Genomic DNA, 16,741 nt, shown 5'->3' on the forward strand with positions numbered 1-16,741 from the left:
ATACACACACAAGTGAAATTTAAAACTCATTTATTTCAGTAATTCAAGTCAAATTGTGAAACTTGTGTATTAAATAAATTCAGTGCACAGACTGAAGTAGTTTAAGCCTTTGGTACTTTTCATTGTGATGATTTTGAGTATGTTTAGTGTACATGTACTCAATACTTGGTAGGGGCTCCTTTTGCTTTAATTACTGCCTCAATTCGGGGTGACATGGAGGTGATCAGTTTGTGGCACTGCTGAGGTGGTCTGGAAGCCCAGGTTTCTTTGACAGTAGCCTTCAGCTCATCTACATTTTTTGGTCTCTTGTTTCTCATGGTTTCAGAATCTCTATGGGGTTCAGGTCTGGTGAGTTTGCTGGCCAGTCAAGCACACCATGGTCATTTAACCAACTTTTGGTGCTTTTGGCAGTGTGGACAGGTGCCAAATCCTGCTGGAAAATGAAATCAGCATCTTCAAAAAGCTGGTCAGCAGAAGGAAGCATGAAGTGCTCCAAATTTCATTGAAACTTTACACAGGACTTCAAGCAACTTTGGCTATGAGCTTCTCCATCCTTCTTCTAGACTCTAGGACCTTGTTTTCCAAATGAAATACAAAACTTGCTCTCATCTGAAAAGAGGACTTTGGACCACTGGGCAACAGTCCAGTACTGCTTCTCCTTAGCCCAGGTAAGACACCTCTGACACGGTCTGTGGTACAGGAGTGGCTTAACAAGAGGAATAATGCCTTGACTCCGAACTCAGTCCATTCCTTGTGAAGTTCACACAAATTCTTGAAAGGATTTTGCTTGACAATCCTCGTAAGGCTGTGGTTCTCTTGGTTGGTTGTCCATTTTTTCTTCCACACTTTTTCCTTCCACTCAACTTTCTGTTAACATGCTAGGATACAGCACTGAACAGCCAGCTTCTTTGGCAATGAATGTTTGTGGCTTACCTTCCTTGTGAAGGGTGTCAATGATTGTCTTCTGGACAACTGTCAGATCAGCAGTCTTCCCATAGACTGTATAAAAACATGGGCGTAGTGTCCGTGACGTCACCCGTAGACTCCTGAAGTGTGTTTTTGAAGCCTAAAGTGTGTAGAGCGGGCCGTCGCCATCTTGGCAGCGCGTCACCGCGCGACTCTCCCGGACAATCAAAAATGGGCAAAAAGGTGGGAGCTAGTTGCTGTAGCCACACCCACCTAGCACGACGGCAGTGTCAGCAGTGGCAATCCACCTGTCACTCAAGTGGCTACGCCCTTAATTATGCAGAACTTTAAGTCTTAATATAATTTAAACGGATGAGTTATAAATAAATGTACCCCCCTCACAGTTGTCATGAAGGGCAAAATTAGCTATTTAGACCAAAATAATTTTTTGAACCAGGCTGTAAACATGTTTTTTCTGCTGTAAAGTTGGGCATTTTAACATGGGGAGTCTATGGGACTGACTCCCTTTTGCAGCCAGCCTCAAGCGGCCAGTCAATGAATTGCAGTTTTAGTCACTTCCTTATTGGCCTCACGAGAGAGAGCGGGAGGTTGGCGCTCGAGTCTTCCCCATGATTGTGTAGCCTAGTGAACCAAACTGAGAGACCATTTTGAAGGCTCAGGAAACATTTGCAGGTGTTTTGAGTTGATTAGCTGATTGGCATGTCACCATATTCTAATTTTTTGAGATCGTGAATTGGTGGGTGTTTGTTTAATGAGAGCCAAAATCATCACAATTAAAAGAACCAAAGACTTAAACTACTTCAATCTGTGTGCATTGAATTTAATACGCAAGTTTCAGAATTTGAGTTGAATTACTGAAATAAAAACTTTTCCACAACATTCTAATTTATTGAGATGCACCTGTATTTTACAATACAAAGAGCAATGTTTAACATTTTGCCAGATTTAGCCCTACACTTATTCATTTTGATTCATTCCACTTAATGTTTTTTTTCACTAAATGTTTAGATTTGATAAAATTATTGTGCACTCATGATTTTTCTAGAGTAACTTTTGCTACTGAATTATCCACTAACATAGTTTATAGTAGTATTTATGTCATAGATCATGACATAAATACCCCCCCCCCCCCAAAAAAAAAAACCCTGCGCTGGTATCCGAATGGTATCGGTTCTGAAAAAGTGGTATCGAGCCAGCCCTAACAGCGTTATGCGATATAACCCCGTCCAACCTTTCCTTGGCGGCCAAATCCCAAACAGTGCCAAGGAGAATTTAAACAGTCAGGCCCCCATAGCTGAGTCAGACTCCACACTATTAATAAAAAGCCATCTGGGTGGACGCCTCATAAAGTGACACTGGTAAATTGAGAGCTCACACAGGGTATTAAAAATAAAATAAATCCCCCTACCTCAAAATACATTATTAGCTATTGATGCAAGACAACTGTCTAAAGCAACAGCCAACACTACAACAAGTACGTTACTGTCTGAAGGTTGGTATGGGACCACTGCTGATATGGCTTTTTCAGTTGCTTCTAAATTCACTAAAAACATTTGGCCTAATCAATAATAATAATAATAATACTACAGGAAAGACCAATATATCACTATTTAAAACTGCTCAAAAAAAGTTAAATTTCTTGCTTTCACAGATGAACGCAGACTGCTGTCATAAACAGTGCTGAATCTCCACCCCTCTTTATCCTTCAGGTTTAAACACGAGCCACGGGACCCTAAGGAGCTTATGTGCTGATCTCTCGGTGAGACTGCACCCTCACAGCTAAAGGCGACTGCGAGCTCACATTAACACCAGACTGGCTAATCTAACGTGACCAGCACCAATCAAGCACCCCTTGAGTAAAGAGCCACTTGCTCCAGTGGAGGTGGATGTTAACACAGAGCAAAGAGTGTAGGCCTATTTACGTTGTTTACTTTCTTTCTTGGAAAGAGCACAGCAAGGATGATGTGAGAGTGAGTCAGGAGACACAAATACAGACAGAACAAAAAATGTGAATACCTGAAAAAAAAAAAAAAAGTAAGCGAGCAGGAAACCAGGATATTGGGAGATATCACTAGGAAAAGTTGCTTCAATGCTTAATGTGCTGTCCGTGATAATGCTGAGCTGGGGGGAGGGTTATATCAGCGAGGATGTTGGATGGATGGGGAAGGATCGCCTTCTCTTGTCCTGCAGGTACACTGTGTGTGCATCTGGTGAACAATAACATGTTTTTGTTCTGATTCAGGCCCACCAGTAATCCAGCAGGAGGCGGGGAGATGATGAGCCAATGAGCATGAAGGGCATTTATCACTTTATCCTCTGAATATGTGAAACAACAGATTTTATCGACACACAAAGATTACAACTATAGGCAGACATTTTTCCACAATGGTTTGTGCACTATTATAGGTTTGCCGAGACTAAAATAATAGAAGCAATGAAGCAAACAGAATTATTTGGGGTAATGATTAAGCCACAAAAAAATAGGTGTGTAACAGAATAAATGGCTTTAAATGCTCAGATGATGTTTGGAAAAGTAACTTCACTTATCCAAGTTGAGAGCTAAACACTTAAATGTTTTCATCAAATGCATAATGATAGCATTTAACTTGCCTAAAACCCTGCACTAGTGATGCACCGAAATGAAAATTCTTGGCCGAAAACCGAAACTGAAGCCGAAAATGGCTTCTTTTAAAAACGTATATATATATATATTGCTTGGATTTAATGGATCTGAATTGAAAAATCACAATATAATAATCAAACTTTTATTAACAGTTACATAACAAAACATAAAATATTTTTTACAATAAATATAAATAATAATTATTCTTCAAGTTTTATGTTCCATCAAATAAAATAGTTTTTTTAAAATTGTGCAAAAAAATCCACAATTTTGGAGATTTTTGCAGAACAAATGTTACATATTGCAACTTTGGTGTCCTCTCGTATAGAGCTGTCACTTTTGTGAAAAAAAAATCCTGTTCGATTTTTGAGACATAGGCAAAGTGTTCATTGAATCGTTAGTAAATTGCCTATATTTGGCGTTGATCCGTTTTTCAACGCCAAATATAGGCAAATCCACCGACAACTAAACAGGCATTAGGGCGAACGTAAAGAGGGCGCTTGAGACGCGCACAAGTCAGCAATGTGGACTGCCATAACATCAATGAAAAACATTACTGAAGGCTACATTGATATCATGCACTAATAGGCTCTGTGTGTGTGTGTGTGTGTGTGTCAGAACCTGCAGTTGCTGTGTGACGCGCGTACGCTGCGAGCGTATAGTGACTAGCTGGACGCGCTCCGAGAGAAAGCCGTTAAAATCGATTCCCTGTTTTCTTTTTCTAAACTTGTGTTGGTTGGTCCGATCGATTGTGCAGCTTTTGTGACAAGCTTTTTTTTTGATTGTGACAGCCCTTTGACATGCTTAATCTTTGATAGGCAGACGCGTGATAACAGCTCGACCGTGAGTGAAACCTAAGCGCTTGCTCACGGATGGGAGGGGCGGGTGACATTCATTTTCGGTTTACGTTTTCGGCTGTTTTTTTCATTTCGGCCCGAAACCGATAATGCCATTTCGGCCGAAAATTTTCGCCGGCCGAAATTTCGGTGCACCCCTACCCTGCACTTTTAAAAATATAGTTTATTTGTAGACATTATTGGTTCCATGAAGAACCTTTGACATCTATAGAACCTGTCAATTCCACAAAAGATACTTTATAGTGGAAAAAATTCAAATGATGAAAAAAAATGATGCATTTAAGGACGGTTCACTAAAAATTTATTTGGGGAAAAGTTCTTCTATGACATCACGTTTTAGGCAAAAAACCCTTTTAAGAACCTTTATTTTTAGGAGTATGAATTATATAACATCTGAAGGAAAAAAACGCTATATCAATATGCTATATAATCAGCAACAGTCTTTATTATTTGTTAAAAAAAAAAACTAAAAAAAAAAAAATATACTAAATATACTAAAAAAAATATATTTAACCACAACAAAAATTCTGGATTTCAATGGACTTTCAAAAATGGAAAAACGTGGAAAAAAATCTTGCTTTTCACCTTTAGACTGAAAATCGCAGAGCGAACAAACATGAAAGGCAGTGTGAGCGAAAGGGGCAAAGGGCAAGGAGTGGACGGGTTGTTTGCATGAACGCTGTGACTGTCGTTCTATCTTTCACAGTCCAAACTCCAAACACCTTGATTTGGGGCTTTGATTCTCTGCTGATACGATGACTTTTCTTTGTCTCATATAGGTGGATCCACAGATCAGAATCATTCTTGCAGCTTTACCTGAACCCAATGGGTTACTTACAGAATTATCTGCCTAAAAATGTTTTACCCATGCTTCTGAAAGGCAGGTATACACACAGAGCTTGACACGTCAGACTGGAGTGGGGGGACAGAAATAGCAACAGGACAAAAGTCAGCTGGATACAGAGATAAAAATAACAATTTTAAGCAAAATAAAACTTTAAACAACTCTATTGTTGCATCAAAAATAACATATAAACAATCATCCAATTGGAAGAAGATGAGGTTAAAAGTTGAAGTCCTTCTTAGCAGGCAGTATATGCAATGTACAGATAGCAAAACGCCTGACAATCTACAACACTTCATCTTTAGTCTCTGTCAAGCCTAATGTGCAACAAGTGTACAAATAGTGTACAAATTTTCATAGCAAACTTTGGACTTCTTGGACTCTTGTTTGGAGTCATTTAGTGCAAACTGGTTGGCCCCTGACATCAACTTTGTGCCGAAGTTAAAATGGACATTGGAGTTTGAAGCTAAATCCAGATTTGTGTGGTGTGGGGTTAGTACTTTGCAGCGGCTGTAGATTACTTGTTTGGAAACTTTCTTGAAATGGGCCAATTAAGCAATTATATCGTAACTGCATTAAGCAGTTAATGCTTGATGGATAATTGAGTCTTTTAATTCCAAATCCTGAACTGACAGAGAATGTGAGGGACGACAAATAATGAAGGTTGGTCTAAACAAGCCTATGTCTAACAAACCAACTGCCATTGTACATTGGTATATAGCCAAACAATGAGCTTAAGATCACTGCACATTCCTCCAAAAATAGTCAGAACCACTGAACCACTGCCATCTTGTTTCATCAACCAATTATCACTTACAGTGAGGGCTTTTATTTTCAATATGGTTTTTAAATTTGCTTTCATGTGAGCAAAATTGTTTACTAGGCAATAATTAAGCCCTTGTTCTACAAAATCATCAAATGCAACAATGGTCTTTGACATAATGTTCTGTAATACTGAATCCATGTAAAGGAATTTTTTCAAAGGACATCAAACCACCAGCAGAATAAAAGCAGAAATAAAAAATAATCTGCCGTCACAACCTTTTCTTGTGTTACAAGTCAGAGTCACGCTTATCTTTATCATAATGTCTTAAAATATGACTAACAAACCAAGAAAAGCTGTTTTGTGACGTACGTTTGTGCACAATACAGTACATGCTGGTCTACAGAACTGCATTCTGCTGCAGCTCTAAGATTCCCAGCAACAGAGCGATCACTGTGAGCTCACACCTCACGTAGAGCTCCCACAGCACACAGCAAAAATTACCACGCAGAAGTGACGAAAAGATCTGGCAGCCTCTGAAACCGTTCGAGAAGGCGCCTATTCCCATGATTTTTTGAACAAGTTATGTTAAGACAATGATAGAAAAAGGAGTGCAGTTCTGTAGGGGTATCTAAATTGTGTGAAACATTTGAGTAATTTGTCCAATCTAAAAGTGAATTGTCCCTGGGTGGGCTAATTTTTTTTTCTTGAATAACCCAATATTCATACATAAAGCATTGTACTGTTTTTTTGTATTCAAGCATTTAAAACAAAGTAATTTATGCCAAGGTTTAACCTTTTTCACTGGCAAAACACAGACAATTAAAAGCACTGATGACTTCCAATGTACCAGACAATGTTTTGACCTAACTGTGTTTACATTCTTAAAAACTCCCTCAAATTCCAAAGCCCTGTCATCACCAAAGTTCACTTGCTTTTCTCTCAACATTCCATGCAGTTTCTGGTGTTGTTGAATGGATCCATGCTGTCAAGGATAAACTGCATTTAAGCCAGGATTTCTAATGTTTACCATTGGTCGAAAGTAAATATGAACTAATGTTAGCAACTAATGTTTAACAAATAATTGGTTGTGACTTCATTATCCAAAAGACCTGACTTGAATGCATGCCTTTCCTTTTTACTTGTTGTAGGATGAAATCATTTATGAGTGGACGCAAATTTCCCAAAATGTATGCATGTTTAAATATTAAGGCCACTCTGTTGCACAACACATTAATTGGTGTAAATTTGTTAAAGATGCAAATAGAGGTTGTACTAACTTCTTGTAGGCTTCCGTAGCAGGTGTGACTGGGGTACGAAGCGACTCTGATCTGAGCTGCCAATCCAGGATTCGGTCGGCAAATTTGCGACCATTCTGTTAGAAGGCTGCGGCTTCTCCTCCACAGACGAAGTGATCACCATCTGAAATGCTTATTCGTTGGCCCGTGATATCCAAAGAATGACTCTAATCAATTTTGTTGGGGATCCCAAAAAGTACTGAAAAAGTCGCTGACATCAAGTATAGAATAATCCTTCGCACTTGCCTATAACTTCAGTACATAATCCAGTAGGGTACATCCAATGGTAACAAAACTCAAGTTTGAACTGTCAAGGCAAGTTATAAAGATTAGGAATTAAATTTAAGCACAAAAATATCTTTCAATTACTTGCAAAATCCTGAAGTAACAGACAGAAGAAACCGATGAACGAAAAAGGCACCATTAAGTTATTTCAAACACCGTTTCAGTTCTGTCCTCGCTATTTCCTTTATTACTATAATATTCTAAGGCAATGGATTGGGTTTCAGGCAACAATGCTCACTTTTGGCATAAAAATATACATATTCAAACTATGTATGTCCTAAATACTTTATAGAGCTATATATGTATATACTCTGCAACACACAAACATATAGATATATTTCTTTCTTTATACGGGGATGAGCTTATTTGGTTACTAAAGTTTATTTTATGTGTACTGTATCTAGATTCATTGTCCCACAATACCGAGTGGATCCATCAGATAAAATAGCAATAACTTTTGGAGAACCAGTTCATAATAGTGGAATAACACTGAGATCCTTGTTGAGAAAGGACCCTCCACTTTGATTTTCCAATCCAGATAATTCAGCAGCTGACAAGGAAAACAGAGCTAAACCTGGAAGTGTTGCTAGCCTTAAGGGTGGGGGTCTCAGTTTTCAACACCATTTACCCCATCACTCTCGCTAAAAATAGCAGGCGTTTCTTAAATTCTGTCTAGGTATCCTACAGTAGCTTAAATTGGTCAAAGAAGGCAGGTGCGTTCGGCAACAATGGCTGTGTGGCCACTGTCCTCAGTTATAATCTGAATCCTGATAAGCGAAAAAATGCAGCTCCAGGTAAGAAAGGTAACAGTGACTTCCTTAAGGGCAAAAACGAGTTACCCTTCTTTTTTGAACGCAACTGGCAAAGTCTGCAGGTGTACAGGCGACCTTATTCTTTTTTTTTTTTTTAAAGAGGGGAGGAGGGTGCCAGGAGCTCAAGACAACAATCTATAGCTTGTGATAAATGTGTTTTCTTGGGCTGCAGGATCAAAACAAACACGTGCATGCACAAACAACTACAACCAGTCAAAGTGCTGAAGTGCAAGTGGCAGGCACAAAATAAAATTATGCACAACTACTGGAGAAGGGAATAAAACTTGCCGCTTCCACTATTATACTTTTTCACAACACAATGTGGGTGAGAATAGAATGTAGTCTCAATTATAGAGCGCGAACGTCAAGCGAATACACAGGTAACACGGAGACAGCGCTTCCAATCGCACAACCTCTTCAGTTCTGTAAAGAGATGTTCTGGTTGCGTGAATGTGCTTGGCATTTAAAAATAAAATGAAAAAGATATCCAGAAATAAGTCCAAACAATCCAAGCGTCCCGTCCTCTCGTCAAGCTGACACAATTCAGTCAAAAGTTAGGATTATAACGGTGGATGCTCGCACTGTTGTCCAACCGTGCGCTGTCAAGTCGCCTCAAAGAACAACGACTGAAAATTTTCAACTTTCCGTCAACCATAACAATGGGATTCAACGCGTCAGCAAGTGTTTTCGCGAAAAACATCAGCTGGCAAACAATTTGACGTTACTTCCATCCTGAGCTGTCACCGTTGATCGCAAATCCGTGCAGTTTAACGTCAGTTGGGCTTCCGCGTGCACTTTCACAGATTATTTTGCCGTCTTTGGATATCAACCCTCAACCGTAACGCTCCTTTCATTTTACAGCTTCTCCAATATATTTATTTTGCTCCGAAAGGTCGTTCTTTTCCAGCCAATCTTAAATCAAACTCTCTGCTTGCCCGTTATTACTCCTTGTTGTCGAGCCTCTCTCTAGCCGGCGCTGGATCCACACCCTGCTATGAGGATTGTTCCATCCACATTCGAGTGTAGGGGGGAGGGGGATACAGAGGAGCCACTCGGTGGAGGAGCTCGGTTGACGCAGCTCCCCACGCTTCAATGTTTAAACACCAAAAGCCGAGGGCTGCTAACACGTTTCAAAAGGAGTGACGCATGACTATGTTCTTATTTACCCAGATTTCAAAACAAGGCTGCACCGCAAAACCCATGTTCACAAGCATTGAAAAGACCTGAAACCCCCCTTTTCAGTTTAGTAGCGCCACCAAGCCGCTTCTCTCCATTTATAGTAACCAGTCCGCAGATATAGATATTCACACAGCGCATATGTATATAAACTGCTGGAATCATAAGAAGCAAACCACTAAACACAATCACAATGCTCTTATTTCCGCGAACAATTGTACATCAAACAAAAACAGCTGTAACGTAGGGCCAACTTTTGTAATGCACAAGGCTCTAACCAGGTGCGAGTTGGAGGCTGAGGTCTTAAAGTATGTCTAATCTTTTTACATATATAACTATATGTTTAATAAGCACAAAGCTTACTAAGGCACATTGCACTAGAACTATATGCTCGTCAAAAGTGTGTGTGTGTGTGTGTGTGTGTGTGTGTATATATATATATATATATATATATATATATATATATCTCCTTAGAATGTGTTTACAATGCCAAAAGAAAACGTATTGCGCCCATTAAATTGACAAAGTAGTAGCTGAGTTCCTAAAAGTAATAAAAGTAATTTAATATTTAATAATTTGTTCACGAACTTCAACGTTTTGCACAAAAGAACATTTACAAACAAACAAGAATCAGCAACAAAAAATCCTCCCTAATAATTAACAATTTATAGACTGATGTCACTGACATAATCTGAAACATTTAAAAATTTGTAACAACAGATTGGCAACATCGTGTGTATATGATAAAAAATTTATTTTTATATAGCCCTTTAAGTTAAATCAAACATTTCTGTGCTAAAGCGCGCACACACGCCGATGTTCCTTCCCACAGTGCTGCTCCTCAAATCTCCCTCCCTCCCTTTCTGCTCGCGCGCGTTCATGGGTGCTACATTCTCCCCCCCTCCCGTGTGCGCGTTCGTAGTGTCTGTTGCTATCCGACGCCACGGCAGCTTACACGCGATTGGTCAGAAGTGGTCCCCGTGGCTGTTTGGATTGGTCAGCCTGGTATGTGGGCAGAGAAAAGACGAGAGACTGCCCTTTCCCCAGCTCCTTGTTGTCTCCAAAATACGACGCGGAAACAGGATGACGTGCCCGCGGAAATAACACAAGACTTCAGGTAGATTGATATGGAGGGGGAGAAAAGTTTAGAGAGAGAGAGAGAGAGAGATAGAGTGGAGCTGTCATCGCACACGAAACAGGAGGATGAGAATCTATCTGAGAAGTGTTGCATTGAGGCAAACCTTAAGTCATCATTAATCATTCATATTAATCTTTAACTTAGATATTACACCACTGCAACGAAACAGTCGATTTGACAAATAATAAATATCAAACAAAAAGTGAATATTTGTAGAATTTTCTCCATGTAATTTCTCATTGTATAACTTCAATAATTTGTCGTTAAAATCCTTATACTAATAAAGGGGACATTATATATATATATATATATATATATATATATATATATATAAATAAAAGTTTTAAAAAGTAAAAAACAAAGTTTCACAGTTTATGTTACTGTATTTAGTTTTAATTTGCACACATCTGTACTAAATAGGGATTTGGAAAGATGTAAATAAAGTAAAAAATCATGCTTGATTAAAACATGATAATATTGAATGTTAGATTTAAATTTATTTGTAATTTGACCATACTGTCTTGGGAATCATGTTTAAAACCCAATTGCGTGTGGATTGGTAATTCCTCTCTGTTCTCCCCTAAAAGAGTATGGGGGGGGGTCGATGCTAGTGCAAAACGAGGTTAACCATGCCGTCATTCATCCTCCATGACTCCACAGAAGTCTGTTTATATGCATCTTTTCACGTATCTTGAAAATGATCGATATGACTACTTTACTGAATATGTACGCGCATAATCTTTTTACACATTAAATGACCATGTATTAAAATAACAAATAATTCTATTTAAATTGGAATCATATGGGAATATATTTTATATTTCGTTTTATTTTATATCTGTCGTAAAAAAAACTAAACTAATAAACTGATAGAAAATTATATAAATGAAAATCAATTTAAATTAAATTCAGTCGCACTATAATTAAACTGTTATAATTTCTGTGGAAACGACAGTATGTTTTAATAGTACATCTTAAAGTTAATAGCTTGCTAAATGCATACAAAACTTTTGAAAAATAAATATTTATTTATAGTTTGTTGTCAAATAGACTTGTTCAAACTTAAAAGAAGATTCAACTTTCCTCTTTTCTCTCCCCCGTTACAGCAGTGCGCGCGCCTGTGACAGCTGCGGCAGCCTCTTAAGTCACATTATTATTTTGGTTTGTAAAGCATAAATGTGCAGATAAACGTCTACGTGTATAAGTGAGCTGGTTCTTGAGAGGAAATGTGACTCGGTTCCAATAAATCACCTTCGCAAAGCTCCCAGACACCCGAGATTAAAAACGCAAGGCGAAGATTCCGGGACTCACGTGCCTTGCAGCAAAATTCCACCCGGCAACTACACATTGTACCATGGTAACAGCCCTGCCATTGGTCCCGGGTGCGTTTTGAAATGACCAATGGGAGGGCCGGCAGCGGGTGATGCGTGTTGCTAGGTAAACATGATGCAGTGGGAAGATACGGTAGTCGAACTTCACTGAAGAAGCTAGGAAGCGCAAAAGGAACGGCGGGGTAACAGCAGCGAATTACAATTACACTGCGGGGAGGTTGCCGGGGTTTTGTTTCAGCTCTGCTTACGCCAGAGATGTTTTTTTCTCTGTTTTAAACTGTGCAATACAGAGTTAAATTTGTCTGTTTGGTCACATGCAAGTTAAATAAGTCAACAAAAATGTGCTTTCCAGAAGGAGCAGAAGATGAGGAAGGCATGCTGACCAAAACAAATCATATACTCTTCAGTGCTTTATTTTCAGCCTCCTTACTGATAGGCAGAATGGCCAGATATACATGACCGCACTCCCAGCAAACACTTCCCATTGGCAACTGGCTTGTCCAACAGCAGTGAGATATTTACAACTAAGTAAAGCTGACCTCCTGGTCCCTAAATATTTAAAATAGCCACCTAAAGTGTGCACTTTCTTTGGACCACATCAATTCTTATATCCAAGAACAGTATAATAAAACAATTATGGAATGAACATTTAAAGCAGGTCGGGAACAGAACATCTAGCTAGGATTGCAAAGTGCCCTCTGACATTCAAATGGCAAAGAAGTGACAATAAATAAATACTTAATTTAGGATCCTTGTGAAAAGTACGTTTTAGCAGTTTTTCAGTTAATCTACAAATTGTAAGTATGCTAGACCGCTTTGTTGTCCTGACATAAAGTGGTTTAGTGATGCCACTCTGTATGGTATGAGAGCACATGCACAGAATATGAAGCTGTAAAAAACTTGTTTCCAAACAGAAAAGTTGTCCTCATTACACTTAAGTTATCTGTGACAAAAATGGCCCAATGTTGCTAGTGCCATGGAAGTTCTGCCAAGAAACCTAAGATGGGGTAGGGTGAAGTTTACTGTTACAGAAGTTGGAAGTTTCATCCATAAATAGGTTGCATGAGGTGCCATGCTTGAACAGTTATGGATACAAACGCTAAAGATGTCCAACACTTAGCAGCATTTCTAAATCACTTAATTAAGTCACAGCTTCAGGAATTAAAACACCTCCATAACTACAAAAAAACTATTTGAGACTTAATATTTAATTTCTTTGGACATTAACAAAAAGAGAGCATCATGTATGATAGACACAGTTTTTGGATAATATATTTATTGCACAACTCTCTGGAATACTTCATTCAGATTGTCCAGTTGCAGAATTTAGTAGTTAAATATTTCTGAATATAGAACTTCAACCAGGATATCACTGTATAACTCAAACCCTAAAAAGGGTTAAATTAAATACACTGTAAAAAGCAATTTTTTTCTCAAATTGTAAATAAAGCAAAGGTTAATGGAGTGTGTTTTACAAGGACATATTTAAGTTTTTCTGCTTCGAAACTTCTTGTTTAATTCAATGTGGCACTTGGTATTTCTTTGTAATTAATTGTGAGAGGGATTTACTAGCAATTTTTGAGTGACAACTTCAACTTTTCAAACCAATTTCAAATTATTCAATGTAACTGTGACTAAGTGAGATAATGTAAATGTCGACCAGTCATTGCAAAAAACCATATTACGTTATAAAGTTAAAGTATATATAAGTTATATATTACTATTGCAACTTCAGTAATATAATATACTAACACAATTAATGTAAAAATAACAAGGGAATGGATTTATAGCCCCAAAAACATAATGATGAAGTGAATATTACAGTCACATCATAATAAATTAAACATGTTCTGTAATAATACACCCTTGTACATGATGATCAAGAGATAAAGCTTGACAGTATCTGCCCACACGTGTCAGTGCACTTACACCTGACCCTCTGGTGGAGCGAGACACAGGAGAATCCCCAATGTTAATCCCTGATGAACCTCCCCCTACCCTGCCCTCTCTTCCACAGCGCGACCTTTCACCTGAAAACCACAAATCTAACACTTACACAGAGAGTTGATGAGAGAAACAGCGAGGGCACTGTCACCCAGGCCACACCAGCGTCACCTCTTTTTGATGCAATTAATCTACATTTATTTATTCTGGGTGATTTTTCCTACAATAAATTTACTGCTTTAATGTATGCATTAGGGTTTTTAGATATAATTGCAGAGGGATTAGGGCTTATTTTCTTTCTTAAGAGGTCAGGGAGAGTTTATAAGAGAGATTCGGTTGCTCATGGGTCATTCCTACAGGTGCCACTGGAAGCCTTGGGGTGACAAAATAGTAAGCAGCAAAGCATAAATATCACAGAATTTTACATACAGAAATATACTACAAAATAACAGAACTAAATTCCTTCATGTTACACACACACACACACACACACACATACATATATATATATATATATATATATATATATATATATATAACTATTTTAACACTGTATAACTTGTGACCAATACTTTACCTGAGATTAACAGAAAAAAAGCATGCATAGGGCTTTGATAATTGAGAAGGTACTGGTGGCAGTGTTGTAGTCGAGTCACCAACTGTCGAGTCAGAGTCGAGTCTCGAGTCCCAGTGTTCGAGTCCGAGTCACCAAAGGAGAGTCCGAGTCGAGTCACCATTACCAGAGTTCGAGTCCGAGTCAAGTCTCGAGTCCCCAGTGTTCGAGTCCGAGTCGAGTCCTGCTCCAGAGGTGTGCGACCTCTGACATATATAGCAATTGTAAGTCGCTTTGGATAAAAGCGTCCGCTAAATGAATAAATGTATTACAGAAATACACTCAGCAAAGAAAGGAACGTGCATTTTACAGAACACTGTATTTTAAAGATACTTAAAACGTAAAAATCAATACGAGAGAGAGAGAGAGTGAGTGTGTGTGTGTGTGTGTGTGTGAGAGTGAGTGTTTGTGTGTGTGAGAGAGAGAGAAAGAGAGAGAGTGTGTGTGTGTGTGTGTGTGTGTGTGTGTGTGTGTGTGAGTGTGTGAGTGAGAGAGAGAGAGAGAGAGAGAGAGAGAGAGAGAGAGAGAGAGAGAGAGAGAGTTTGTGTGTGACTGACCAAGTGATTTAGCGTGAGTGCGTTTGTATGTGTTCAAGTGAATGTGTGTGTGTGACGGCACGCGACTGGTCAGAAAGCAATGTATAACGTCAGTCTGACCTGTTTCTTGTCCACGACACCATAGGATTTTAGGAGCCAAAATTGTGTCATCCATCTGACACAGTGACCATTGCAACAGACAAAAAAAATCATGTAATCTGAACCAGACATTAGACATCATCGACGTTTGATGCCAAATTGTCAAACATCGCCCAACCCTAGCTTCTTCTGTTTATTATCATATATGCATTAGTCAATAATAGTTTTTTTAAAAGCTAACGTTAGCCAATGGAAAGCGTTTTACTTACTTTTCTGGGTGCATCCGTGACAGGTGTCTGTTAAAGTTTGAAGTTGTCCCAGTCTTTCCTCAATTGTGCGATTACACACACAACATTTAGCGCTGCTCTTTCCAGCATTAGATGCAAAATTCTTGAAGGCGAAGTTCACGATCCGTGGCACATCTTTCTGCATTTTCCAAATGTGAACATTTAGCCCGCGAATCATGTACGAGCTTAAAGTGAGTGACGTTGTGTTGTCAAGCAAAGAGAATGAGCGGTAGCAGTGTCTGTGAGGGGAAAAAATAGATCCCGGCCGGTCTTGGGCACGAAACAGGAAAAGTGTAACACCTTATATAATTTTTTTTAGTAACATATTTAGGCAAAAACATCGTGATGAATGCTCAAGTCCGATTTTATATATCCTCGAGTCCAAGTCCAAGTACGAGTCATCAGTCTGCGAGTCCAAGTCAAGTCACGAGTCCATAGAATGGAATCTCGAGTCGGACTCGAGTCCAAAGAATAGTGACTCGAGTCAGACTCGAGTCCGAGTCCAGGACTCGAGTACTCCATCACTGACTGGTGGTCCCTCCTCTACTGCCCCTAGTGGCCAAGCCAGATCACTGCATGAAGGGAGGAGCAGCACTTGCAGTGGGAGAGAAAGTCTTTTTAGATCAACACTTGGTAAATCTAGCAATCAATGACAGGTTGGGATTTTTTTTTTAACCAGTTATCTTGTAAAAAAATAAAAAACGAATTAAAAATATATTATTGCTGCTTTGAAATACTAAAATAATAACATAGGAATGACAAAAGCACCTAACAAAATTAATTAAAAAAAGAAAACTGAAAAAAATTTAATTTCTAAATATGAATAAATATTATAATAGTATATACATAACATCAAATGATAGAAAGTTTAAGATGGAGAATGCAAGATAAACTTTGGATCACCAGGAAACAAATGTACACTGGCCAAATTTCTTTTTTATTTTGAATGATCATGTACAGACTCTTTATGAAAATTATGGCAGTAATCTTGCCACGCAAACATGTAGTATTTTGTCTTGGGTTTACAAACCCAAAAATACCAGCTTTGTACTTTACATTGGCACCGGAGTTGAAAAACGTGATCTAATGGCAGGACTGGAATAAACTAAGGCCACTGGATTTGCCAAAGGACAAACTATTAAAACAAATCAATGTAAAACACATGTCAAATACATCTCCCCATTACAAGCGTGAGTGCTATAGACAAT

At 38.6% G+C, this 16,741-nt stretch overlaps 1 protein-coding gene across 3 annotated transcripts in view; it reads right to left on the reverse strand.

The window, feature by feature from the left end:
- LOC132103327 (dual specificity tyrosine-phosphorylation-regulated kinase 1B-like) overlaps nucleotides 1-16,741 on the reverse strand; it is a 51,234-nt gene that overhangs the window by 16,293 nt on the left and 18,200 nt on the right. Inside the window, exon 1 of one of the 3 annotated variants that reach the window (XM_059508337.1) lies at nucleotides 7,295-9,598. The exons of 1 other annotated variant lie outside the window; for it this stretch is intronic. In XM_059508337.1, the coding sequence (XP_059364320.1) occupies nucleotides 7,295-7,436 (142 nt within the window). In that variant the 5' untranslated portion in view covers nucleotides 7,437-9,598. Of the gene's footprint in view, nucleotides 1-7,294; nucleotides 9,599-16,741 lie in introns of those variants that run through there. One more of the 3 variants, XM_059508339.1, reaches the window with a different exon arrangement.

This window comes from Carassius carassius, chromosome 24 (genome assembly GCF_963082965.1).
Source record: "Carassius carassius chromosome 24, fCarCar2.1, whole genome shotgun sequence".
NCBI lineage: Eukaryota > Metazoa > Chordata > Actinopteri > Cypriniformes > Cyprinidae > Carassius > Carassius carassius.